The 27,112-nt window shown below is 40.1% G+C and overlaps 1 protein-coding gene across 3 annotated transcripts; it reads right to left on the reverse strand.

Moving 5' to 3' along the window:
* Positions 1-1,283: 1,283 nt before the first annotated feature.
* Positions 1,284-27,016, reverse strand: YWHAZ (tyrosine 3-monooxygenase/tryptophan 5-monooxygenase activation protein zeta). 3 transcript variants are annotated; one of them, XM_071738073.1, is made up of 6 exons: positions 26,870-27,016; positions 24,264-24,567; positions 8,831-8,954; positions 5,708-5,871; positions 5,521-5,616; positions 1,284-2,334 (listed from the first exon to the last, which is right to left on the reverse strand). In XM_071738073.1, the coding sequence occupies exons 2-6, from the start codon at positions 24,555-24,557 to the stop codon at positions 2,275-2,277; spliced, it is 738 nt and encodes a 245-aa protein (XP_071594174.1). In that variant the 5' UTR covers positions 24,558-24,567; positions 26,870-27,016; the 3' UTR covers positions 1,284-2,274. The 3 variants fall into 3 exon arrangements, with proteins under 3 accessions (XP_071594174.1, XP_071594176.1, XP_071594175.1); XM_071738075.1 differs by lacking the exon at positions 26,870-27,016 and adding an exon at positions 26,092-26,274; XM_071738074.1 differs by lacking the exon at positions 26,870-27,016 and adding an exon at positions 25,561-25,755.
* Between the last annotated feature and the right edge of the window lie 96 nt (positions 27,017-27,112).

Consider the following 27,112-nt stretch of genomic DNA (forward strand, 5'->3'; position numbering starts at 1 on the left):
GCCCTTGATTTTGCAAATGTATTTGATTACTGCTCTTTCCTTTTGACAAGTGCTTTGGTGTATTAAAGAAGTCACTGTTACTTTTTTTAGTGATAATTGAGGCATATACCAAGTTCTTTAGAAAGCCTCATTAACCTTTGCTCTCCATTTTCTTCTCCCTGGTTGTTAATCAGATTCCAATTTTTATTACCCATTATATCAGATTATAAATTCTAGAAATGGTAGTTAGTGCCCCTAATTACTTTTGTAAGGTTTAAGGTTATCCTACACACCTTTTTTTACCAATCCCGATCCTTATATTCTAGGACAAAGAACTTGGTTGCTTCTAGAAATAGATCATCACATTTTGAATGCAATGTTCATATGTACTTTAATTTTTTTTCTTTTTTTTTAAATATATGGAATAGCCTATACTGAACTTCTAGAAAGTCAGACCTTTAACTCACTTAAATTCACTTCCTGTGCAAAAGGGTAATAATGCAACACAGTTCATGTCCAGTGACTTGGTTCACCTTATTATTCCAGGTATCAGATTAACCTGGTGACACCAAGGTAACTTTGCACACCAACACTGTGCTTACAGCTGCAGCTCAATCGAGAGCAAGGCTTCTCAAGCTTCCTTTATGTTGGCTACATAAATAAAAATGTTTTAATACAGTTATTTTCCAAGAGTCTCATTTTTTGAGAGAAGCGTGATACTGTTTGAAAGTCAGTCTCAATTTCCCTGTACTTATTTCAGTTTCAAACTCAGTATCTATTAATGCCACAGTTGTTCTGTGAATACCATCAGTGCAGACCTCACTGGGGAAAAGGAAAAGAACATCACTGTGAGTCTGGGGAGCCTTTCCACAAGCTGAGCTGTAGTGTCTGAACCCTCTGAACATCATGGATGCTCCTGCCCCCTCTCCTTTAAAGAGCCAACAGCAGCAAGCTATGGGTTTCCATAGAAGAGCTGTTCCAAAGGTCAGCTCTTCAAGAACCTCATATGCTTTTTTTTGGTCTAGAAACCATATATTTGTTAAGGTATCTCCACAGTACCATCTGGACAGTCAGAAAGCTGCAGGCATCTAAATGTTGTAAAGTCATTAGTTAGAGCAATCTCAAAATAAGATTTGAAGTATCTGATCTTGACTTCCCCAAAATCAACTAAATGCCTGGATGTGTATCAAGATTTTTCCACAGTAAATATACTTCCATAGTGAATTTGTGTATAGTGCTGCCATTAATTTAACAGGTGTGGGGAGACAGATCACATGAAATCTACACCAAAGGTAGTTGAAAAGTCCATTCATAAAACTTTTATTCCACTTACATCAACTTAATACACATGTTCTGAACAGTTATGCTTGGATTGTTCATGAAAATTTCATAAGACATTAAACAAAGCTAGCCATCATCTCAAGTTATTTCCCTGTTAACTATTTTTACAGCACATGCATGTTAGGCAAGTATCAAAAAAAAAAAAAATCACAAAAGCAAAAAACCTAAAAAAGTTAAATACATGGGTTTTTGTTTTACTGCTGTGCTCGATATACAGTGTCATTATGGATACCAAGCAATTCATTTTTTACTGCATCTTTACTTGTACATTTGTTCTTAGGTTGCTTAAACCATTTAAATACAAATAAAATGTGTAGCAAAAATAATGAAAGCAACAGCAGGTAACTTTACAAATAATGGAATGTGAACCGTTTCTCTGTCCTTCTCTAGAGAAAGCTGACTGGGTTATCAAACTGTCTTAAGGAACACTTCAGCTGCAATCAAAGATGTACACTTGATTGGTACATTCCACAGATTTCACATGTTGACTTGACATGCAATATCTATGGGACATCAGTTTGTTCACAGCCATGTGTGCTCCAGTGTGAATACTCACACTGACCACACCTGTGGCTGCAACTGATGATCCCTTTTTTTCCATCGTGACAGACCAATATGCAAGCACTCATCTTTGCTTGACATAGAAAGCTGTTTTAACACTGGCCTTGTGGGAAGCCACAATGTACCAAAAGTACTATGCCAAACATGTATAACTTGTATAAAAATTTCACAACCCTATATTGGCCACCTCAGATGAAAACAGATAAGTTCCCCAAATGTTAACTGGCTCTATTCCCCTAATATTAAACAAAACCACATGGGAAATATAGAAATCCAAATAGAAGTAACATAAACCTGTCAAATCGTAAACAAAAACTATTTGTGGGACAGCATGGATGACAATGGTCTACTGTGTAAATTTCAGAATGAGGCAGATGGAAGTTGGAAGGCTGGTTAATTCTCCCCTCCTTCTCCTGCTTCAGCTTCATCTCCTTGGGTATCCGATGTCCACAACTATTTAGGAGGGAAGTAAGAGTAAAACATATATGATATTAACATCTATGAATCATAATTAGTTAGGAGTTACTAGAAAGAAAGCCCACTTCTTAAATAATTGTGTAAGAGATCTTACTAAGCACCACAGAAGAAAAAGCACATGTTAACACCAATGTTGTTCTTGGCTTTTACTTGTACACCAGAAAAAAATGGAAATACAGACCTGGGTTCCCCAACCCTACACTACATTTAAAGCACAAGTTCATGAGCAGCCAAAACCAAAGTCTCCTATCAAGAAGGCTCACTAGAATATGATTTCAAGCAGGCAAGAATCAGACCTACAGAACAGATAAATGGGAACTGGGAACTAAAAATACTTGATATCCTGTGGATTCCTTCTCCTCAAGTGAGCTTTATTCATCTTTCTGAAGGAGGAGCTCCACATCCAACACCAGAGTGAATGTTACCTTTTTTTCAAAATAGTACCTCAAATTTTCTGATTTTTTAGAAACAAAACCAGTTCACAACAAAAATACAGCTTTGGCTCCATTCAGTCAGTTGTGCACCCCCTTCAGCAGCTTTTGAAACACAGAGCAAGGAAGGAAGAATCAGGCCAAACATGCAGTACTAACAAAATCTTATTTGCAGCCCCATAAAAATCAAAGAGCCATGTATCAAGATTAACTACCAACTAAGACAACTAAGCATCAGTTCCAGAGCAATACCCAGGGCAAAGAAATTATTCTGTGAACAAAGTATTTTGCCACGCTGGCTGCTTCCAAACTATTACCATCCCAATCTGATGTGTAATCTCTCATTTTATGGAGTTACAGCAGCTTTAACAGAATCCTTCACGCTCTATAGCATAAGGTGGTAAGAACAACTAATTCTCTCTCTACCTACAGTCTACTCCCAACTTACACTAAGGTCTCACAACACACTAAAAAAAAAGTAAAACCCATCAGAAACATTTTATCCTTTCCAGGAGCAGAAGACAATAGAGAAATTTGCACAAGAACCTCAGCCCTGTTCTTGCTCTGAACATAATACACCAGGATCTGCACTAAATGTTCCTTGCTGAAGGCATTAAGGAACAAGTTAGTTTACCAGAGACAACAGCACACTCTTCTGTTTCCAGCTCCTGCAGTACATTCTATACTAGAGTATTATGTTATTCTCAGCTTCAGTGCTATTATTATAATGAACCATTAGTAAGAACAGTTTTACTAGAATTTTATCAGAGGCTTCTATCCAAAATCATCACCTCTGGCATGTCTACAGATCTGTACACACACATATCTTTATTCATTAAATAAAGAGGGCCTGACTGGTATGAGAGGATGACTACCAATTGAGAGCACAATGTAACAAATCTGCTGAGGAAAAAACACCCTTAGAAGGAAGGGATGCCTTTGTTTTGTTTTTTTAAAGAAAAAAACCAACAATCTTGTAACAGAGCAAAGAAGGAATTTTCTAGCAATTTCAGTAGAACAGAGTTTTACTTGATATATTCAACAACTCTCTGAACACTCCCCTGCCTTCAGTCCCTGCTGAGAATGAACACAGACTCTTCTTCAGACATCCAAGACTCAATGTAAAAAGAACCAACAGAGGAAACCACTCCTGCATGTAAATCCATCAACATACTGAAATCTGTCAAAAGCCTTTGCAAAACTCGCATAACTGGCTAACACAACCCTTTTTTACGTTTATGTAATTTACATATATCACACATACATCAAAACTTACTTTTTACCTCAACGAGTTCTGGAAAAATATGGAAGCAATGCACTCACAGAGGTCATGCCAAGCATTTAAGGCAAGACATATCACCTATTCAAGAATATGGAATCCTGCAGCTATCTACAGCTTTGTCCCTTACAGTGCAAAGCTCACATCAACATCAGGGCTACTACTGTAAGTCACAATCTATGGCAGCTCAATCCAACTTCTGCACATGTATGAAACAATTTGCTTTTAAACTGCTTTGACAAGCTAACAACTGGAGTCAGCTTCTATTCTCCATTTCAATACCACTCATTCAGAGGAGCAACCTCACTCAGGAAGACAGCACACACAGACACAGAGCAATGACAACACTGTCTGTCTCCATTACAGAGGCTGAGAAACATCTTCCATTTGTTCTGCAAGCAACAGCTGGAACAATCACAAGTAGTTTTTTTAGTAGTGTTAAGTTGGAAAAGTAGTAGTTTCTAGTGGTAAAGGATCCAAGAAACAGGGAAATACAGTGTCAGAAACACAAGTATGAAGTATGGAATCCCCAATTTTATACAACTGTACAACTTTACTTCTAGATACGTTAAAAGAATCCCAACTATTTTGTAAATGTCTCTGCTGTGCACAGAATGTGAACAAGGGGTTACAGCTGGTGACAAGATGTGCTTATTTTTTTCAGTTCTGACTTGTAGCTCTCCCCCTCAGAAGACTGACTAAACTATGCCATTAATTACACTATTGTATGTTTGCTTAGATTTACTTTCATTTCCTTTAGATGTTTATCTCTGCCAGTCTTAAAGTTCGAAGTAGGTTTAAAAAAAACCTCCACACAAAATGAAGATTCTGATTACTCTGACAGAACAACACAATCTTAATCCATAACTTATACCACAGACAGCTACAAGTCCAAGGAAAAAAAGAGTTAAGACAGTGGTTTTACGACCACTGTAGAAAAACCTGACTAGCACTGTGTCAGTGTCAGCTTTACCAAAATTAAAACCAAGCAAAAACCTGCAAATAACAGGCCCTAAAATGGACCTGCTAGCTTTGCTTGCAGTTCTCACATAGGAGCTGTTGCACATGCAATCACATTGAATAAACTACATGAAAATTGATGTAAGTTTTGAAAAGGCAAATGCAACTGTATTCTCAAATTTTGTGTAACAAAAAATAGCTTTGGTAGTCACAGTCCGATCACAAACATGATAAATTTCTTGAATAATAATAAAAAAAACCCACCCAAAAAATGCTGTCTATTTGTCATGTCAGAAAACCACGTTAATTAGCATGCAGAGAAGAAGGACTAGGCAGGAGAAAAAGATGTAGCTCAGGAAACATGATGTACTGTAAACTCATCTGTAAGCAAATGACAGACACAGCCTCACAGCTAAGAATAAACAGAACAACTCTGAATGCCACAGGGATCAATCCTGTTACCTACAACATGCGAAGTGCAATGATACTCACTGTCAAGTTGTCTCTCAGTAACTGCATTATTAGCGTGCTGTCTTTGTATGACTCTTCACTTAATGTATCAAGTTCAGCAATTGCTTCATCAAAAGCCTAGTGTTATAAAAACAAACAACTCCATTGGCCATGTGACAAAAGGTTATACAAATAATAGAAATGGCATTTTCCCCCCGTTTAGACTCACCGTTTTTGCAAGGGAACAGGCTTTCTCCGGGGAGTTAAGAATCTCGTAATAAAACACAGAGAAGTTTAGAGCCAGACCTAATCTGATAGGATGTGTTGGCTGCATCTCCTTTTTACTGATTTCAAAAGCTTCTTGATATGCTTGTTGTGATTGCTCCACTATCCCTTTGGGGAAAAAACAAACACACACAAAAACCACAACAAATAAGTAATTCATGTATGGTATTCAGACATCCAATCAGGAGTGTGTTCATGCCTGTATGAACAAAGTGTGTTAAAAGTGAATGCCTGTCAATGGACACTTACCAAAGAAGTCACTATTTTATGAAGATTTTACTAAATATTTTAAAATTATTAATAAAAAGGAAGGTGTCACTGACCAAATCACTGGTTTGAGCTTCTCCCTGCAACCCAGTGACTATTTTTATTTACAAGTGTTTGCAGCAGTTTTATACCACTTAAAGAATATAAAACTACCATCTACATGAAAAGGTACAAAACAGAAGTTTTATCTACATGCAGATTTGATATGGTACCACAATTTCCATGTCTTTAAATGCAGCAGAGCATTACAGATCCACATTTTAGACACAGAAGACACCTTTGACTATCATGCTGAACTCTTTCAGTAACAAGTCATCTATGAATTCCTATTCAAATCGTTTGGCAAAGATAGTGTGGCACACCTCAACCTGAATTAGTATCTTTTTAAAAGCTTCCAACACAGCTGTATTTCCAATGCATATTTGGAAAGCATTTTTACCTAGTTTAAACATTCTAGTACCTATAAACTTTGAAGTAAAGGAGAAAAAAATAACAGGAAGTCATTCAATTCAGATGCAAAAATATTGCAATCCTAACATTTCTGGATCAAACCAGAAACACATCCAGCACCATCTCTACAACAGCACCAGTCACATGTATTCTAAAATAAAGAAAGGAACTAAGCTTGGGACTCAAAGATACATCAGTTTTTGTATCAGAAGTACTCAAAAGTTTGAGAAAAACCAAATATCAATATTCAGGATGTCCATGCAATCTCCATTTGCTGAAGTATTCAGAAAAAAAAAAAAAGCATCACATTGTCCTCTTCAACAGACCCTCATTGCACAATTACTCAACAATCTGTCCTCTTCACACTCTTCACTTATGGAGTGCTTCACAAAGATCAGACACTGCTGTAATACTTTCAAAGTGACCAGAAGTTGGCATACTACAACTGAAATAACCAGCTTTGCTGGAGTTTAAATTCAGAAATAGTGAGGGTTTTATTTTTTCTCATAACGGAAATGTCTTAGAAAATGGCACTGCTTATGAAAGGCAAAATAAGAATGAAAATCAAGTAACTTCAAGGAATAAAGGTGAGCATTTTATTTTAAAAAAATTTAATATACATCGCTTCCGAAAAAAGAAAAAACATTGTTTTTTGTCTTTATTTGAGACAATTGTTACCTTTTCAGATGTGATCCAGGGAACTTAGTGCAAAATTTGATGTACTGCTGTGAATTTTTATATCGGTCACCCAGTATAAAAAAAAGTTGTAAGATGTTTAATCTTGAATTCCTTAGTTAAGTGTTGTACAGTTCCAAAGCTCAAGGCTAAAATAGTAGCGTGAGGTACCTACTTGACATTCCTGTTCACCAGACTGCTGTAAGAAAACCCCAGTCAATAAAATAAACAATTCTTAAGAGTTGGGACCTTTATACTGTTGCTGTATTTACTGCAAAAAGCTGAAAGAATACTATCCAACTAAGTGGCTATTATAACCTAAACAATTATCAACTGCTCTTAAAGGTCACAGACAGCATACAGGAAAAGCCTGTGAGATGAAATACTTGGAGGGCAGGGGAAGATAAAATAAAATCTGAAGTTTAGAAGCCAAAGCAACTATGAGCTGGATGGGCTCTCAGTTTTCTTAATCTGGAAATCCACTAAAAACTGCTCAGCCAGGAGACTGGGTTAAATTAAAATGAACTTAAAAGAACTTTAAACAAAATGTTTCAGTCTAATTTTAGAGTTCACAACTTAATCGTCAACAGAAAAAGAAACAAAACAGAACAAAACAAAAGAAAAACCCAGAATGTTCTACCTCTTATGCATGTGAACAGAGAAAAAGAAAACAGTTACTCTTTGTACAGCAACAGACCTCAAGCACTAGTTACATATACAATTCTGCCACCAAGACTGGCCCAGTCTGCACACAGTAAAGCATCAGAAGTCATATCAAGCTCTATTATACTGTCTTAATATCTTTATGCAACTCTCTATTATCCAGCATACTGGGGAAACCAGGCTATCCAATGAAACGTGGATTTAACACATTTGCCAGAAAGCTAAAGCAGACATCTATCTATCTCCTTTCAAGTATTCCAACTCTGTTCTACCTCCACAGCAAAAACTCAACCAAGTCTCTGTGCAGTCACACAGACATTTTCTGTATCACCCAGGGAAAGCTCATTAGCTTGAGAGCAGCACAAGGTCATTGAACTGAAGGTGACACAGCACAGAGTCAGCACGTTCTTAGGATGTCTCTACTAATGTATTAATTGCCTGATACGAACTTCCCTAACTAAATGTACACGAAGGTAGCTTACCTGCAATTAGCACAAGCTGTTTACATCAAGATATAAAAAAATTTAAGGAAATAAAAAACATATGGACATTAAACTGGCATGGTTATGAAAGAAGTTTTCCCAACAGTAAGCTTCGTTTTATTAATTCTTTTCTTCTGGTGGCTTCTAGCCACTTTGTTCACTGAACCTATACAGACTTTGTGTTCTGCAGAAATGTAGAAATAGCATGAATAAGACTTCAAAAAGCTATGAGCCTGTATCCTCCTACTAAGATGTAAAAAACCAATACTCATCCAAGCAGAAGATGCATAAACCTATATGCTTCAGTGATAGATGTGTGCATGCCTAAGTCTGAGATGGTGTCAAGATCTGTGACTCAACATCTGTTCCCTGATTCACATGGCAGAGCTACATGGAAACTTTTGTAACATTGGAAAACAAACAACGTAGAATTTATATGCAAATCAGAATTATTCTAAAACTAGAGCTGTGTCACTGTTCCACCAAAAGCAATCTTTGACAATAGTTATCCAGAAGCTGAAATACAATACCTTTCTTGTCATCTCCAGCAGCAACCTCAGCCAAGTAACGGTAGTAGTCTCCTTTCATTTTCAAATAGAAAACTTTACTTTCTGCTTGTGAAGCATTAGGGATCAAGAACTTTTCCAACAGAGACTAAAAGAGAAACAAAGAACATAGTGTTTTGAAGTACATACTTTCACAGCACACTGAATCAACAATTCAATTATAATACAATCTATTTCAAAGTCAAGACAGCTTTACTTTTTGCCTATTTTCTTCACATCCTATGTAGCATATTCAGCTAAGGAGAACGTGTTCTGGACCACAACCCTAGGGATAAAAAGGAGTGCTGCATGCTGTGACTTGATGGGAAGAAGACAGATGTGTAAATTTAGCAGATGAGTCCTGTATGACCAAAAGAAGGGTTTCTCTAAGCTGTTACACAGTAGCCTGACAAAAACAAGGTAATCTGGAGTCTGGGCAGAAGGTATACAATGGAAGGAAGTGTGCATTCATGGAAGACAACTAAAGGTTTTTAATTATAAACTGCTAAATCAGGACCCCCAAATATCTTCCATACACAAGCAATAAATAAGCCTTGTTAATCTAGTGCCCATTAACTGTAGGCTGTACTGACACTGCCAGCAAGAAAGTGCAAGGTGAACCAGGACTCTCCCATTTCCAGGCAGCTGACAATCTGACAGTCAGATGGGTAGCAATGAAAAAGATAATTTGTTTGACTTTATGTGCTGTCCCAAGAGGCATTTCCTCCATCTTCCAGCCTCCCCCCTGGGGTCACTCCACAAAATCCTCCCTGTAAACTGCCAGTTAAGACCAGGTTTTTCTAGAATATTCTAACTGCTTATTAAAGTAACATAGCAAGTTCTCAGATCAAGCAGTCATGTAATTTCGCAAGAATTAAAAAAAACAATCACTAGCTCCAACACATTTAGTCAAATTAGGTACACCCTTGTCAGACTTCTTGATATTCAAGTGTTTAAATCAGACTTTGAAAGAAAAGCCAATTATTGGAAAGCCAGAAAAAGTACAGAAGTGCTCCTGAAAACTCAAAATTAAATTAGAAACTGTTACATATACTTTATAAAGGCTATGAAGCATACAGTTTTTAAAAAATAGGTTTTAATAAGAATTTTTGGGTGTATTTTTCCCCCTGGAAATTAAATGTCTGACATTTCAGCTTTGCCTTTTTGTAGCTCATTTTTCCAATGGCACCACAGAAACGATGGCTCCTTCACAGTATTTTCCTCTAGACAGCAACCTTCAAGTGAGGCATTTTTACATGATGTACTCCTGGGATAGGCAATACCCTGAATATGGGAGGCTGTAACCACTGTGCTGTGACACAGGTACTCGTGACACCTGCTCTGCTTAATAGGTCAACTGACCTAAAAATTGCTTGTAATTCACAGGAAGTAAATAAGTTTGGTTTTGAGTATTTTAAAATTAAACTACTGCTAATTAATGTATATAAATGATGAATATTTAGCCTGGTAGACTCGAAACCCCTCAAATGAAGTGACCCATTAAGGAAGCTTTCTGTCATTTGTCTAGCACACAGGGTAATAAAGAAGTCCAGCTGACAGAAACCAAAATCAGACAAGGTTCAGCTATGCCTATGCTCCAACGAGATAATTACCTGTTAGTGGACTTTATTAGTTTCAATGTAATGGAAGGTATTTACTTATTGAATCATCTCTACTATCAGGTAACCATTTTCCAGTACTGTGGGGGTCAGTATACGGCTCCCAACCACATGGGGAGACCTAAAAAAAATACTGTGTCCTTGCTTCCATCTTGATGACAGCAGAGACAACCCTTTGGCACAAAGGAAACAACCCAGAGGTATTTTTATGGAGTCAGTCAAAGGGCTGCTGAGCTGCCTGATGCCAAGGACACCCTTCTGGAGGGCACAGCACTATGCAAGAGGAAGGGTTCAGAACCACCTCTGCTGCAGTGTGGCTGGAACAGGGCAGAAGGCTGTAAGGTACACAGCTCATGTGCTTCAGCTCTCTGTAACTACTAACACACTCTGTTCTCATCACTAGGGAACTTCAAGATTCACAGCTATGACATTCTTCTTCAGTGCCAAGAAACTCTGACTTCAATGACAAATGAAGGTTCCCAGCTACAGAGAATTAGCTCCTGATTAGTTTTTCTCTGTAGGACTGCAATTAAGCCAGGTGTGTCAGTCTGCACCTACCTTTCTGGCACCATGGGGAGCTGCTCTCCTTCTGTACCCTCCATTAATTGTCAGATCAAAACATTTTCAGTGATGCCAGGGACAGGAATTATTCAACATGTGTACAGAAGGTTGTTTGACTGAAAAGTAGAGCTATGCTCACTCACAGAACAGCAATCAAGCTTCCAGACCTAAACTTCACGCAGGTCACAAATGAAATAAAGCTATTTGCAAACACCTGACTGGAGGGTGAATTGCACCAGCAGACAGAGAAGAGGAAAGACTACTAATTGAGAAAGTCTTCCTAATCAGATACCAGCAGGGCAACAGCAGCTTGGACAGTGCACAAACCTCATGCTGAAGTTCTAAACTCATGTCAAATTTAGAGGAGCACTAAGAAAATGACTACCTGATGACTACAGCCTGTGCAAAGAGGCTGACTTTGTGATTGCACTGGCAGCTTATTCATGTCTGGGTGAAAGACTCTATACTGTACAAACAACATGTAGGACTGGTAAGCCATATCTTAGAGAATTTTATTTATGCCAAATACTTCATAAACAGCAGCAACAAAACCTGAAAACAGATCAACATTTAAAAGTTAGCATGTGACATTACTGAAAGATCCCTCTCATATTATTTATGTAATACTATATATCCAGTTTCTCCTGTTTGTACCAGCCTTTTTATGTCAGGATATATTTTATCTTCCTGACCCAAGTAAACACAAGAACCACCTTTAAAGTTAGCCTGAAGTTCCACAGTGGTTGGAAGTGTGGCTAGAGAGTGGCTGTGAAAGCTGCAATCTGCATGGGCTGTGGCTCCAGAAAGCCATCCAGATGAGACCAATAAACCTACTGACCTTTTGGGGTTCAATTACAGAAGATACCATCCAGTGTTAGTCATAGCAAATGCAAAACCAACCTAATACTCTGTTATCTGCCAAGACATCTGCTTATGGGGAATACTGTTTAAATATGTAATTTTTTTAAACAGCTTTAACTGTAAGACTTCTCAGAAGTATACAATATTTTTTTCCACAAGGAGGAATATTTTGATATTTAAATCCTATTGATGGGCTCCATTTGTACAAAGGAGAAGATACAGAAGTAAGAACTGTTTTGTTAGTACCACAAACATAAGCCTACCTTCTCTCTCCTTTACCAGCTGATACAAAAATGTTGATCAGTATAGAGCTGATCACCATGTGGGCCCCTGAAGTGCTAACAGCTAGTCCAAGGCTGACCAATAACCTGGTCTGTAATTACCAAGTTTGTTAGGTGATCTGCATCACTGCATTGCATACAACACCCTAACAACTAAAGTCCATGCAGCATGGGATGTATTATAGCTACATGGTATGTAACTAAGCTCTCATGCTTGTTCATGACATTCCTGCTATCCTGCCAAATCCATCATTTTTTATATATACTAATATGCTCTAAGTAAAATTCCATGGGCTTTTGATTACACTGCCTCAATCAAAACCTGGCAGAAACAGCTTTTTTAACAAAACCAAAACACCAATCCCTTCCCTCCCAAACCCCACAACTACTCAGCTGCAATTGTCAGAGTTTTTAACCTGACAGCAATTATCTAACTGCTGTGAAACAAACCATAGCATTGCAGTCCATCAGGCAGATGCAGCAGCATCTTAAGATTACTTCTCAGCCAAAGCCTCTAATTGTTTGTACAAGTGCTTCCAATACTTTTCATAGCTAAGTCAGTCTTGTCAGATAGTCTTAATGGAAATTATTACCTTCCTAAACAGAGAAAAAAAAATACTAAATTTGAATATAAACTCTCAGATATATGCTGGCCATCAGAAGACCAGGCCTAACACTTGATATCTGCAACTGCAATTAGGGCTAAGTTAACAGCTTTCTGGTACTCTGTACTGGGACAGACAGCACATTTGGGACTCAAGAGATGTCAGCTATGCCCACACATACCAGAGATAAGAAATCTCCAATTAGGTATGTTCCCCCACCCTCAGCAAGTATGCATGAGTGAAAAGTCTTTGTCTCCAAAGACTTGACAGAGGCTGTATGCACACTTACCTTACTATTCTACTGGCAAACTTCAATTCTGGCTTATTTTAAACAGTAATATGGGAAGATTCACTGTCTTTATTCTATGCACATTCTTTTGCCAAAGTAGGACACTATCAACAGATGGCAACATTAAACACTGTGTTTTGAGCCCATTTTGATGAAAGGCCCTATGTACTTATTCCTGTGGTTTTGCAATAAAAAGTCTGAAACATGAGAGTTATCAGACTCAGTTGGGAATGTGAAGGAAGCATAAGTAGCAGTACTTCTGTGTGACAAAAAAACCCAGATCCCAACACCCAGCCCTCTACAAAAGTCTGTCTGCTTCTTGCTGCTATTAGACATGCTTCAGGTTTGTCAAGTTGTGGTCAGAACTTCAGTTGAAGACAGGAAGCCAACCCAGAAAGACTTGAAAAGTCCTTTCCTGACACTTTAAGCCTCAAGCTACCCTTTCTTTTCAAAGCATTTGCTTACATCTTTGGCTAATTATTTGTGTGGGCCACAACACTACTCAGAAATCCACCATAAGAGCATTAAAATCCATGCCTCCATTTTGTCTTGTTTATAATTCTATGTGTATTTCCCTTTATTAAAGCTTTGGTCTCAGTAAATGTTATTGCCTGGGAACTTTAGATAATTACTAATACGCTTGAGACTTGCATTAACAAGATCAAGATATTTCCCTTCTGACAAACAGAAGAATAAAAACATCAACAGATTCTGGAAAAATATAGTTGTAAATGAGCAGACAAAATAAAAATAAAAGTTCTGAGAAAAAGAAACTAAGCTTTTAAATGCAAAAAACTAAGAAACTAAGATCCACTGTTGAGTAAAAAAACTCTAGAACCTTGAGAAACAAGAAGACACTGCTCTCTCACAGAAGAGCCAACCAACATAACTTTAATACCCACAACATGCTATGAAGAAGAAAGAAGCTGGAGATAGTTGACTACCTGCACATGAGAAACAGTTACTTTTGTCTTAAACTGCTTCCGAGTTTTGTAAAAGAAATAAAATAAATTTTAAAAATTCTGCATTCCATTCAGAAGACTACCAGGTAGCTTCAGATTATTTGAAGAGTTTCAGTACCATTTCCAAAGAGGAATCAAAAATCACCACTGCACTTTCACACCATCCAGGTAGCTATTTACTGTATTCTCTATAAGGGAAGACAGCAAGCAGGGGAGGAGAGAAAGAAAAATAAGGAAGAAACATAAGAAAAGGGACATCCAGCTGAAGCACTGTGTTAGAATAAGCAATGAAATTACAGTCTACTGAATTTTAAGATTCAGCCTTCCAGATGCATCAAGGCACACTTACCAACTACAAGCCAGAGCACCAAGCTCATCTTGTGTGTCAGTGCCTCTAGGACAACCACCTTTCCTGTGTGGCAGAAGACACAAAACTATCCAGACTCCAGTTACAAAGTTGACTGGCTGTTTTCTGATTACCCACATAGCTGAGCATGAGTGTTTTGAAGAATTACACACATAAAGTACCAAGTGTACTTAGGTAGGCATTAAAAAATCCTCTTTGAGATCAGGGTTTCCAGGAACACACTCCATGGGAAGAGTTACATATACTTGGTTTCATCAAGTGGAACCCACAAACCAACTAGTACAGAAATTGCCACACACCTTTGTTAACCCAATCTTTTACAGACTTGTATTCTGATGACAAAATTATTGAAGTAGGCCACTTGTGTCAGAAAAGTTCCAAAACACCTCTCATTCCTATAAAAAACTGGTATGTTATATTCCATGCACGTGTCTTCTGCCTCAACACCACTGTTAGGAAAGTTACCCTGGCTGTAAAATGGATGCAATTAGCTGTGCTGCAGACTGGTGCATACACTACAAAAGGGTTTAACCATGCCATTTGTGACCAGCAGAAATTTATTCACACACATCTGATTTGTTGGAGGAAAATGAGAAATATTTGTATTTTTAAGGGGGAGTATTTTTAGATAACCCCTGCCTGAACCCAGGCTGTTTTGAGACAGGTTCATTATGCTGCTTCTGATTACAGTTCTACCCAGAGCTCAAGATCAGGGCTCTGCATCTGCTGCCTGACAGGTGACCTCCAATGCTCTTGGGGAAAACCAGAAGGAAAATTGTTTGGGGTTTACAGCCTTCTTCTCTAGCCAAAAGCAAAGTCTCTTGTTTAGTTTGCCCCAGATTTCAACATACTCATTTGCTTACTGGAACAGGAATACAAGAAAATCTGTCAACTACTAGCAGCTGATGTGGCACTGGAGCTCTTCCTGCTAAAGAATCTGCTGCAGAAGGAAACAAGTCTACTGCCTGTTCTCAGTACCTGTTATTCTCCCTTCCCATCAAACTGGCTGTTCACATAAACAGAAGCAGAAGTCTGAAAAAGGTGAGGAAATCAACTGCAAGAAATGAGGTGAGAGTAACAAGCCTGAACAGGGGAGAAATTTAGAATTTGGGACAAAGGACCTTCAGGGGGCAGGGAGGAATTTGATGGTAGGACTCATGCAACAATGGGAGATGTGATATGCATAGGGACACTTGGGACTGATAGGAGCAAGAAAAAGGTGTAATTTGTTAGCATCTTTGCTGTAGTCAATCTACTGGAAGAAAGTAGGCCTGAGTAGCAAGAGGGTAACTTAAAAAGATTTAGAAGACTAATGCAGACAAGGGAATCCTCATAACAGAAAGAATGGAGAGAAAATTTAGCTTATTGAAAAAACATTGTTAGAATAATTCTGTTTCTTCAGAAAAGAGAACAAAAGCAGTCCCACATATGGGTAGGCAGAGGAAAACATGGGAGAAAGAAGTAGGACATACAGAAAAATCACCTTCATGCTGACGTGTGTGCTGAGGGATAGAACTAAGACAGTAAGAAGTTAGTGTATGCACTAAAATGTTGACAGTGCTTACAGGAAAGATGTGGCACACATGGGAGGACACATCACAAGTCTGCATAAAAAGGATGGGCAGTGAGGCAAGGGGGAACAGCATCTCTCATTCCACACTTTTGAGGTTGCATTTATAGTTCTCATTGCAGATCTACTCTCCTCAACTATAGTGCCATTTACAACCTTCTCCCTTCTACCACTTTTGCTTTCCAATTAGTATTTATGGCTAGGCAAGCAAATGGACTTAAAAAAAACCATGAGACTGAGAGCATGATCCAGATGCTTCTTGAACCCTAAGGCTTAGTGCTGTGACTGCCTACCTGAGAAGCCTGCTCCAGTGACCAACCACCCCCTCAGTGAAGAAATTTTTCCTTATGTCCAATCTTGACCTTCCACTAACATAGCTTCATTCCATTCCCTCATGTCCTACTCCTTGTCACCAGAGAGGAGATCAACACATCCTGCTGCTGCCCCTCATGAGGACAAGACTTTTGTCTTGCCCTCAAAGGACTTTTAAAGTCCTTCATGCCAACCATTACAGGTTTACCAAAGCATGCTAACAATGCATGACAGTGAAGAAAACAAATTCTGAAACACAGGTAAAAATAACCTCTCCGGTTTAGTAACCAGCTCTTAAGGAAACACACAAAAGCAGCAGCTGATAAGCTACTTAATAGATAAATAATTAGGATTCAAATATTTCATTTGTTGAGGCATTGCTATAGCTATTAATACACAAAACGGTTTCTTCTAAAGATCAAAGCAAATATGTAACTGTTACCTTTTTTTGTACCACTGTTTTAATTTACTTCATCAATCATTATTCTTTGAAGAAAACTAACATCTTCTGGGAAACTTGAGATAACACAAAATTGGAACCAATTGACTTGGATGAGAATTTTTGCTAGATAGGTAGGTCTGAACAATAGCTGTTGTGGCTGTACTCTGAACCAGAACACATTCTAGCTGCCTTGAGACTCTACAGTTTAAATCTCTAAACAAATACTGCTAAGAACTCCCAGAACCATGGTGTAACACTTTTTATCCTTGAAAAGAAACAGAAGTAGGAATTATTTATCTCTAGCGGCTTGCACTCTGCAAAGATCCATAATCTCCTGAAGTAACTATGTATCTATTAGGAGACAGATACACACTACACAATGCTAATACAAGCATTTTATTAGCAAAACTGCCATTTCAGTGATATAAGGATACTCTGCATTAGGACAATCTGATCAGTCAGAGATCAGATTATCGCTGTTTAATATTTTGCTACCTGCATAATCACAAAGGGTAACAACATCCACAGAAGAAAAAACAAAACAGCTCACAACTGCTCCCTACCTCATCTGATCTGCATAATATCTGATCAAACCCAAGAATTTACTGTTTATCTCAGCAGCAGCATGACATAGTGTTCCTTCTCATTAAAAGAGGCATTGCCAATCTTCTGTCAGGTTTCAAGAAAAATAAGCAACTACACGAGAGCTGACACTCAGTAAAAGTTTAAGAAATAACATTCTTAATGCTCTTCAATTAACTTTATTACCACAAGCTTTCTCAAACTATTTCAAAATGGTTGTCAATTACTGCCTGAATGTACCATCAGCTTCAGGTTCACAGCCAGGAGCTGCTGGGGTCTGCCTATAGCAAAGAACAAGTGAGGTGATAGAGAACTACTACAAAAACTTGCATTTCTATCAAGTGCATGGTATCAAGGCAGGAAATTCCAGATAAAAGGAGAAGCAGTGTGGCATCTGTTTATACAGATGTAGAAAGATAATGCACTAACTCTGCTCATATTCTAGATTCTACATTTCTAGTACATATGGATTTCACAGGCACAGTAAAAGCTGGTATCTTAAAAATGCAGCATTTCTACTCTTAGCCTTCTAAGTAACCAGCCAGTGAAATAAATACACTTAGTTTCACAAAATCACAAGTACACACAAATGAAGTTTCTTGGTTCCAGCACAGGAGAAGGAGAGTATTTGTCATAGGTGAGTGAACAGAACAATGTTAGTTTGCTGCTTAGAACTGTGTACCAGTAGTAAGTGCATAAAGTATTTCCTGAATAATGAAGGCTTCTGTAAAAAAGCAAGTTGTTACTTGGATGCTTTGGAACACAAGTACTTGTTTTAAAAAGTCAAAGCCAATTATTAAACATCAATCCCAAGTGAAATTAATACAGCAGACTGTTGGTTACAATGAAGATTTGTTCTCCTTCTAATAAATGCAAGAGGATATACATTTATATTTGTATGTACACGTGTGTGCATAGGTAGTATCAGTATCTAAGTAATGACATATGTGTATTTTTTTTTGCATTTATGCAGAACACCTTTGCTGATTTTATGATAAATGAGTACATTAAACACATGTATCAACATTATGGATGCACTGCCTGCTAAGATTATTAAGTACTAGCTCATCTCTGCTCATGCAGCCCAACCACTAGTAAATTACTTATCTGCTGCAATCTAAAATCCTTTCAAACATGAGCTGTTTCATGCATTTACAATTACATGAACGATGTAAATAAAAAACTCAAGTCACTCATATTTGAGCTGATCCACAGATGATATTTTAATGCTCCAAGACTCAACAGTTTAATTTGCTTAAAAAAACAAAGGCCAATTGCTTAAAAAAATAAAGGAAATTGCTCTCATCTAGGCAGTGTTTTCACTGCAGGAAAAAAAGGAAAAAAAATCCACTAACTAAAAACCCAGCAGCCAAAAAAACTCCCACAAAACCCTAAAGGGGTAAAGCTACAACCAGGGAAGTGATTAAAGGATTAACAAAGCGAAATCCTGAGGTTGATGCAAATTGCTTCAACCTCCTACCTTCAATATATCTGAGCAATTATACCAGCCAAACCCTGACCAAAAAAGCTAGACTTGGAGAGTTAATCAAAAGCTTAAATTATAACCATCCTGGGAAGTTTGTAAACCCTATGTAAAGTTCATTCAGAGAAGCATTTGTGAGTCACAGGTACTCCCTATTTTCACATATGCCAGTAGCACACTACCAGTTACAAACTTTTAATACAAATATTAACAACTTGAGATGACATGTGGAGTTCTAGGTAAAGATTTGGGTACCACAATACAAGAGATACACAGATATAGTGAAGGTCCAAGGGAGACCACTGGCATTATTATAGGGCGGGAGCAGAGGCAAGGCTGGGAGAGCTGGGTTTCTTCAGCCAGAAGACCAACTGATCCTATTGCTGTGTAGAGCTGCCTAGAGAAGATGGAACCAGACTCTTCCTGGAGGTCCATAGTGGAATGACAAAAGGCAGCAGACAAGGTGGAACACAAGAAGTTCTGATTGCATATGGGAATTTTTTTTCTTTCAACTGTAAGTATAGCCAAATATTATGACAGGCAGAGGCTGTGGAATCTCCATACTTGAGTATATTAAAAATTTGACTGACAAGGCCTTAAGCACTGTGATTGAACTAAATGACCTCTCTTCCAAACTTAATTATTCAACCAAAACAGCTCAAAATAATAATAAAGACTTTGAAAATAAATATTTTGGGCATCTAACTCCTTCTGCAAACAGAAGCTTCTACAAATGCCTCCCCTACTTTTCTGAAAACATCAAGGAGACAGTTCTAAAGGCAGAAACCAATACAGTCAAAAATAAATGAAGCATTTCTGAAAGAATCACAGAACTAAAGGCGTTTTTAGAATCAGGTATCTTCATAGCACAAAAAGCTGTATATTATCATCAGATACTCAAGCCATGAGTAGTCTACATATCTGCTTGTCAGCACCACTCTTTATGTTAGCCATACTCTTTGACCATCAGGAAGACACAAAGAGCATAAAGCAGTAGATTTTAAAAAAAGAAAACCTTGTCTACATCAAGAAGTGTATGGCTTCATAATAAAAGGCCTGAATTTCTTAACCCTCTCATTCATAGTGCAGAAACAGGTTTTATCAGTGTTCAGATAGTAACCTATCAGATGTTTGCAAGCGACTAGATAACAGTCCCACCATAACTGAGTATGACAGCAGTAGGCATTAATTCTATAGTATGTTCTTTAAAAAGCCATTTAGATGCATTCTGAATGGAAGCCCCATGATAGGTTATGAAACATTCACCTACTCCCCCCCTGGCCAACATACCTATTAAAGAATTGCAAACCTAAAGTCACCCAGTTGATATTTAACTTCACCCTCTCTTCTTGCAATAATTACCACTTCTAAAGAGTGAAATATCCGTAACAAGTGTAAAGAAACCTAAATAGTTGTCACACAAGGAGTACTATCTTAGGCTTTTAAGTGTAAAGCTAGGAAGAGGTAAGCTGGTGAAGAAAGCAAGCAATTCATGTTTCTGAGAGGGTCCTGACCAGCACCATTAACCTCCAGCTTCTCTAATAGCTGTGCAGCATGCATGTGCAACAGCAACTCCAGAACACTGAAGGGCAGCCAAGGTTTCAGGAAGCTCTCTAGACCTTAAAGGGAACAAACAAAAGTTACAAGAAAACGTGAAACAGAGTGCAAAGAAATTTACTTAAGGAATGACTGTGGGGGATCCTGGGGGAGGATGAGTGTCACCTCTAAGACTGGGCATGGGGGAGCCACATAAGGTGCTGTGTGCACCTTGGAGGGCACACAGGGGACTGCTGCTGTATGTGTCAGGTTAGGGAAGAGAGTCTGTCTAGAATTACATTCATACTGAAGTGAAGATAGCAAGTTGTGTTTTAAGTAGTTTACATTTAGCTCATGTCAGAGACTGCCTGCCTGAAAGCTACTAGTAGTTTAAGCTCCTGAGAACTTCTAAAATTCTAGGCCTCCCCATATTCTTCTCTGTGCTTCAGAATCTTCATTAGCTGAAAAATTATTTTATAAAAGATTTAATTCGAACCACTTCAGTCACAGCTGTTTCCCATTAACTGCAAAAAGCATCTGGAAGAAAATCCACACCTGCTACATTAATAACAATTTTTATTATGAAAATGACAAATAAAAGATTATTATACCAGTATTTTAGACAGACCCTTCCTTATACTACAGAGAGTGAAACATGATGTGAAGCACACACATAGCTAATGTAAGGAAAAGTACTTAGCAAAAAGCTTAATTTCCTGTATCAATGAAATTGCTGAGGCTGGAAATTTTCTGTTAACACTCAAGTACATTTAAAATGCTTGAGTACAGCAATGTGCTTCCTTCTCCTCATACAGTATTCTGTTCTTAAAGAATTTGGAAACTCAGTTGTTATTGTTAGAGCACATGAACCTTGTAGTGTTCATTATGTGTCACAATTATTTGCAGTTTATCAGCACTACCTGCTCAACTCCAGATTAGTTGAACTGGTTACACTATACCTGGATATACTCCAATGCATTTCTGACAAAATTGGTGCTGGACCAAGTGATTCTATGTGTCTCTGTACAGCAGCAGTCTGAGGCTGCAGCAAACAAGTGGATGAGTTCAGCAGTCTGAAGAGCTGTGGAGTTATTCCACAGCAGGTTCAAGTGAGGGAAGGTTCAGGAAGAAGCAAGGACATAGATGCTAACTTTTCCTGCTGCAAGGTCAATTTAAAGAAGAAAAAAGGTCAGACGTGAGCCATGCAATCACTAAAGTTTTTAGCACAGAGTTGAAGCAAGAAAAAAGTCCAGCATTAATTGCTTTTATTCAGGCTCTAAGTTAGTGGAAGAACTGGGAACAGAAGCCAGGCACACATCTTAGCATACTCTGCATCCTACTGGATTAGAGGAGCTGTTCTTTCCAATCCAATAGTAATTTGATTCCAAAAAATGAGGGAAGAGAGCGAGCTGCTGCAGAGGAGCCAGCTTTGGCTGCATTCTGCTAGTCACAAACACACACTTTGAATTGGTTTTGCCCCTTCAAATGCTGAAGTTAGGATACCAGTCACTTCCACACTCAGCTGTGATGTAAACACACCAGGGTATTAATAATTCCTTAAGAGCATAGCAGTTAATTGAAGACACAACAACAGCACAAACAGATTCAGAGAATAAAAGATACAAAAGTTTCTGAGCTGCTTTTGTACTGTAATTGATAAGGCCCGTGAGTGAAAACTTCAAAAGTTCATTAACACTTCAGGTCCTATTAATGGCATACTTCACAGCCACCAAATTCTGGTAAGCCTTGTTTTTCACTTATTTGAGCAGCTGCAGACTAGATTATGCTGTACAAAATTTACAGAGGATGTTCTGAAAAAAGAAATAATTAAAAAAATTCTACATTTGCATGTAGCATTGTGTAGAAATCTTGGTTCATAAAAAAACCCTAAATATGTTACCACAATTATTTTTTAATCTGTTACTGCAAAACAGATGTCAAATTAAGCAACACAGTAATCTTTTTAGGTAAGTAGGAATGAATGCAAACAGCATAATTCCAGAAAAGAAAGTATGATTTTTAAATACAAACCTAATTCTTCATTGCAATTAGCAATGTCAAATGTAGTTCATGCTATTTGACAGCATTTTAAAACCCTATCACCAGAATAAAATAACAAAAAATTTTTTTTCTTTTTAAACTTAAGTCTAAAACGATAGTTCTATTACTGGCTAATCACTGCCTAAGGCACTGTTTCTTCTGAACAGTAATTTTTCCTTATCTATTAAGAAAAATTGAACTGGCAACACTAAAAATTATTAAGACATTAGCTGCCTAAAAGTAGTAATATGTCAAAGAATAATGATTTATTTGAATAATGTATGTATCTCTCATTAAACACCAAGAGAAATTCAAGTCTCTTTGAGATTCAGAACATCTATCAAGATTCCACACCATGTGTCCTTCCCCAGATACTTCAGCTGCTGCCACAAACTCGAAAGCTGGGTTTTGGTTTAGTTTTTATATTTAGCATGCCCAGTAAGAGCTAGTTTCACCTCAATCTGGTTTCCATTATCAGAAGAACAGTTTAATTGCAAGCACTTAAGTTCTTCTAAAAGGGTGTTTATAAGCCAAAAGACTTAGTTAAATTTCTTAAACCCAAACAGTTTACAAGAGAACTTCAGATCACTCTAGACTGAAGGCATTGATCCCTGAGGACTTCCCCATTAATAAAATAAATAATTGATTAAAAAAAAAAAAACAAACCAACAACAAGAAATTAGAATGCCAGATTTGGATCCATATTTCCCTGGCTTAAATAAATGAGCAATCATTTAACAACAAGAGTAAATCAGTTCTTTCCTGTGGGTAAAGTTGGCATTTTCATAGTGGAAGTTTGTTATTCATAGCCAAGATAACAAAACATATGAAACTGGGTGTGTTACAATAACTGTGTTTCTAAACTAGAAACCAACACTCAGTTACCCAGGCCGACTTTCACACACCCTTGGAGAACCAGTCTTCCACAAGTGATCACCACCCATGTCATTTAGTTATCCTGCACAGCAAGCAACATTTATGCTACTCATGGATCTTAATTTTCATTCGACACCTGATCTTCAAGCACATACTCAGCTATTTAACACTTCCCTCCTATCACATGTCATTCTGTAACCTCTAGGTATGTGATCCCTTGTCACACACCAGCAAGGTCCACAGTCCAGTGGATAATTCTACTGCTGACAGTAACATCTACCTCACAAGTGGCTGCAGGACTGGACATCCATTAATGGTGTGCTCACTGGAGCACCACAGGCATATGCAGTTGAAAAAAAACCTGATAATCTGGAATAAGCATTTGGAAGAGGTTCATATTTCATAAACCAGTCTCCTAATGAAAAGACAGTGTTGCCTGCCAGGTACACGCACATTTAATGTAACTACAACCCAGAGAAAACATCTACCTTGAATACCCTTTCAGTTTGCTACAAAAAAATTTAAGTTTAAGAGGGTATCACAGCATTTCTATTGCCTCTTCCTGCAGGCAATTTTCTGCATGGCTGAGTCATAACTAACATTACATCATCTTACCCAGGGAGGGGCACAATTTCCGTAGAGTAAGAACTACCTCTTACAACTAGAGCAGCATATTACACTTGCAGAAATCAAAGTGACCTAGGATACAGATACTGTACTGAGGGAGGCGTATGGAGGACAAAACCCCAAATGATCTAGTTCACTCTCACAGAAATGTTGACTTTTCGTATCTACTGCTTTACATACAATAATGTTTCAACGTGTCTCCAAATTCACTAGCATTCATAACAATTACTCTTTGCCTACAATTAATACATGAAAAAGAAAGAAAAGTCTGACTTTTTGAAAACCTTGTCCTTCAAAAATAGCATAGGAGACCACAGCTTTACTGACAGACTAGAAGCAGTCCCAGAGGGCCCAGCACCATTTACCCTGTAACTACTAAGTAAAAATGGATCAACAATTTCTCACCAGCACATCATTGCAGATGTCTCTTAGCTCAGTCTCAATTTTCTCTCTGTATTCTCGAGCCATTTGCTGTTTTTTCTCAGCACCTTCCGTCTTTTGTTCAATACTTGAGACGACTCTCCAAGACGACCTACGGGCTCCTACAACATTTTTATAGGCAACGGAGAGAAGATTCCTCTCTTCGTTGGTCAACTCAGCTCCTTGCTCAGTCACAGACTTCATGCAACTTGCCATGTCATCATATCTTTCAGCCTGCTCAGCCAGTTTGGCCTTCTGCACCAGCTCATTTTTATCCATGCTGATATTTCTAAAGAGGAAAAATAGTGAGGCATTATTCAGACACTGATCAAGGACAAACGTGTTTTATGTTCATATGCAAAGCAACCATTTCCTAAGCAGTCTGGAACTGTAAGAAGTAAAGCTGAAACCCACGGCACAAGCCACACAAACACACAATGCTGTAACACATAGATACATGGATCAAAAACCTCAAGTCACCACTTCCTCCTCCTGAAAAACTGTTAACTTTTAAAAGTATGTTATTATTTTAATAAATACAAACAAAAGCATCCAAAGGTAAACTGAAAGCACATTACAGTTACATGCAGAAAAACTTGATAGGGATGCAAGTAAATATTTTATTTTTGCAAGTAAAAATATTTTGCAAGTAAACATCCACTCTAGATATTACAAAGTCATAATTCACCAAATTATCTAAATTTCAAGGGGTGCACCCTTCCACACTATTAACTTCTTTTGCTGAAACAGGATACAGCAGACCTTCTGAAGAAGGTACTGCTTCTCAGCCTGAGAGGTTACACTTTCAGAAGCGAAAAGAAACTTTACCGTTTTAAAATATTACTTCAACATCAGCATTTGAGGTAGCACAACCCTGCTGAGATGCTTCATTACCTGCATCTTATTAGCATTAAAAAAATAAAAAAAATAATTAAGTTCCACTGAACAGAAATAATGGGTATTTTTTTTTTCGAGGGTGCAGGGGGGGGGGGAGGAAACCAGGAAAAACCAGTCCTCCATCCTTTTATGTATCTTCAGATAATTTTTGTAAGCCCTGGTAACGTGCTTTGGGATACACCACCCTCTAAAGTTGGACTACTATGTTAAAGCAAGAACCAATTTTGGTCATGTATGCTTTATTTCCAAGTGTCCCACACACAACAACCTAGCATCTTAATCTTTAACCATTAACCTTTTTGTGGTAACCATGTAAAATGACAAAGAATAGCAGCACCATCCTCCATTTAGGAAGAAATTAAGCACGTTTTAACGCTCCAGTCACCTGAAATGGAAAGTTTTAGTAGCTCCGACCCCAACGCGGGGTCACAAACTTAGCGGCCGTTCCGCAGCGTTCGCTTACGTGCCTTGAAAACTTGACCGCACCAGCACCAGCCGGTTAAGGAGCCATTTTAAGGAAAGGTTTTGGCTACGGTTACTTTACCACCCGGCGTGACCAGGACGAGCCCGGTTGAGAGGCCGGCCCACACGCCAGTCCGCCGGGCCGCCCGCAGGCTGCTACGGCAATCTCTCTCCCGGGGACGCGGCCGTTCCCGGAGGCCGAGGGCCCCGCCCGCAGGCGCGGCGCTGCCCGCGGTTCCCCGCAGGCGGTGACAGCAGAAAATGGAGCGGGTCGGGGGCGGAGCGGGCTGCGCGGCCCCCCGGGGCCAGGCGGCGCGCCCCGGGCCGCCCCTCCCCGCGATGCGGCCGCCGCATCCGCCCGTCGCGGGGACACCCAGCGCCTCGCCGGCCGCCTTTGTCATGGCGGATCGGCGCCGGAGCCCAGCCCACTCCAGAGCGCGGTAATCCCGCTCACCTCCGCCCAGCGCCGGGGGCAGGGGCGAAGGAGGATGCCGCGCCCCCGCCGCAGCAGCGACCGGACGAAGGGAAGCCCGCAGGAACCCCGGGGGACGAGACGGGGGAAGAGCGGGGGGGGAGGGAGGCGGAGGAGGCCACTCCTGTCTCGGGGGAGCTGCCGTTCCTGCCCAGACCCCTCGCCCGGGAGGGAGGGAGGGAGGGGGCAGGATGGACGGGGGCGGGCTGGGCGGAGGGAGCCCAACCGAGGGGCGGCCGCTGCCGCTCCTCCGCGCCTGGGCAGCGCTCCCGGCGGGAGACCACACCCAGCGGCGCCCGCCCGCGCCCCGCGCATCGGCTCACCGCCCCCGGCCGGCGGAGGCGGCGTGTCCTCCCCCCACTCCCTCCCCACCAGCGAGAGGTCGCCCCCACCCGCAGCGCCACGGGTGGGGCCCTCACCTGCCGCCCCCTCCCCCGCTCCGCCGCCCCCGGTTGCTCTTCCCCTCCCCCCCCCCCCCTCCTCGCTCATGGGGAGGGGCCGCCGCGGCCTCACCTGCGCGGCCCCCACCCGCCGCCCTTCGCAGCGGCCTCCGCGTAGGCGGCTCCCTCCGGCCCGCTCTCTCCCCGCGGAGCCCTCCGGCCACCGAGGCCAGAAGATTTTAGGGGGGGGCGGAGGGGGGAGGGGAGAGGAAGAGGGGAGCAGAGAGGGCTCGGCGCTTCCCGCCGGCCACTTCGTTCAGCTCCCCGGGGGCGGGGGTCAGGGTGCCGGGGCGGCCGCCCGGCGCGGCGGGCCCCGTTACCTGTGCGCGGCGGGAGCGCGGCGGCGGCTGTCTCGGTGCGGGCGGCCGGCGCGGACTGTGCCTGTCTCTCGGCTCGCTGCGCTGCAGCCTCTCTCCCAGCGCCACACACGGCGTCTCCGCCAATCACCGCGCCGCAGCGCACGGGCAGCGCACCGCCCGTGACGTCAAGCGGGGCCATGGCAACCGCGAAGGCGCGAGCACGAGCCCGCGCCTCCCCCGGCGCGCCACAGGGCGGAGGCCGCG

This window comes from Heliangelus exortis, chromosome 2 (genome assembly GCF_036169615.1).
Source record: "Heliangelus exortis chromosome 2, bHelExo1.hap1, whole genome shotgun sequence".
NCBI lineage: Eukaryota > Metazoa > Chordata > Aves > Apodiformes > Trochilidae > Heliangelus > Heliangelus exortis.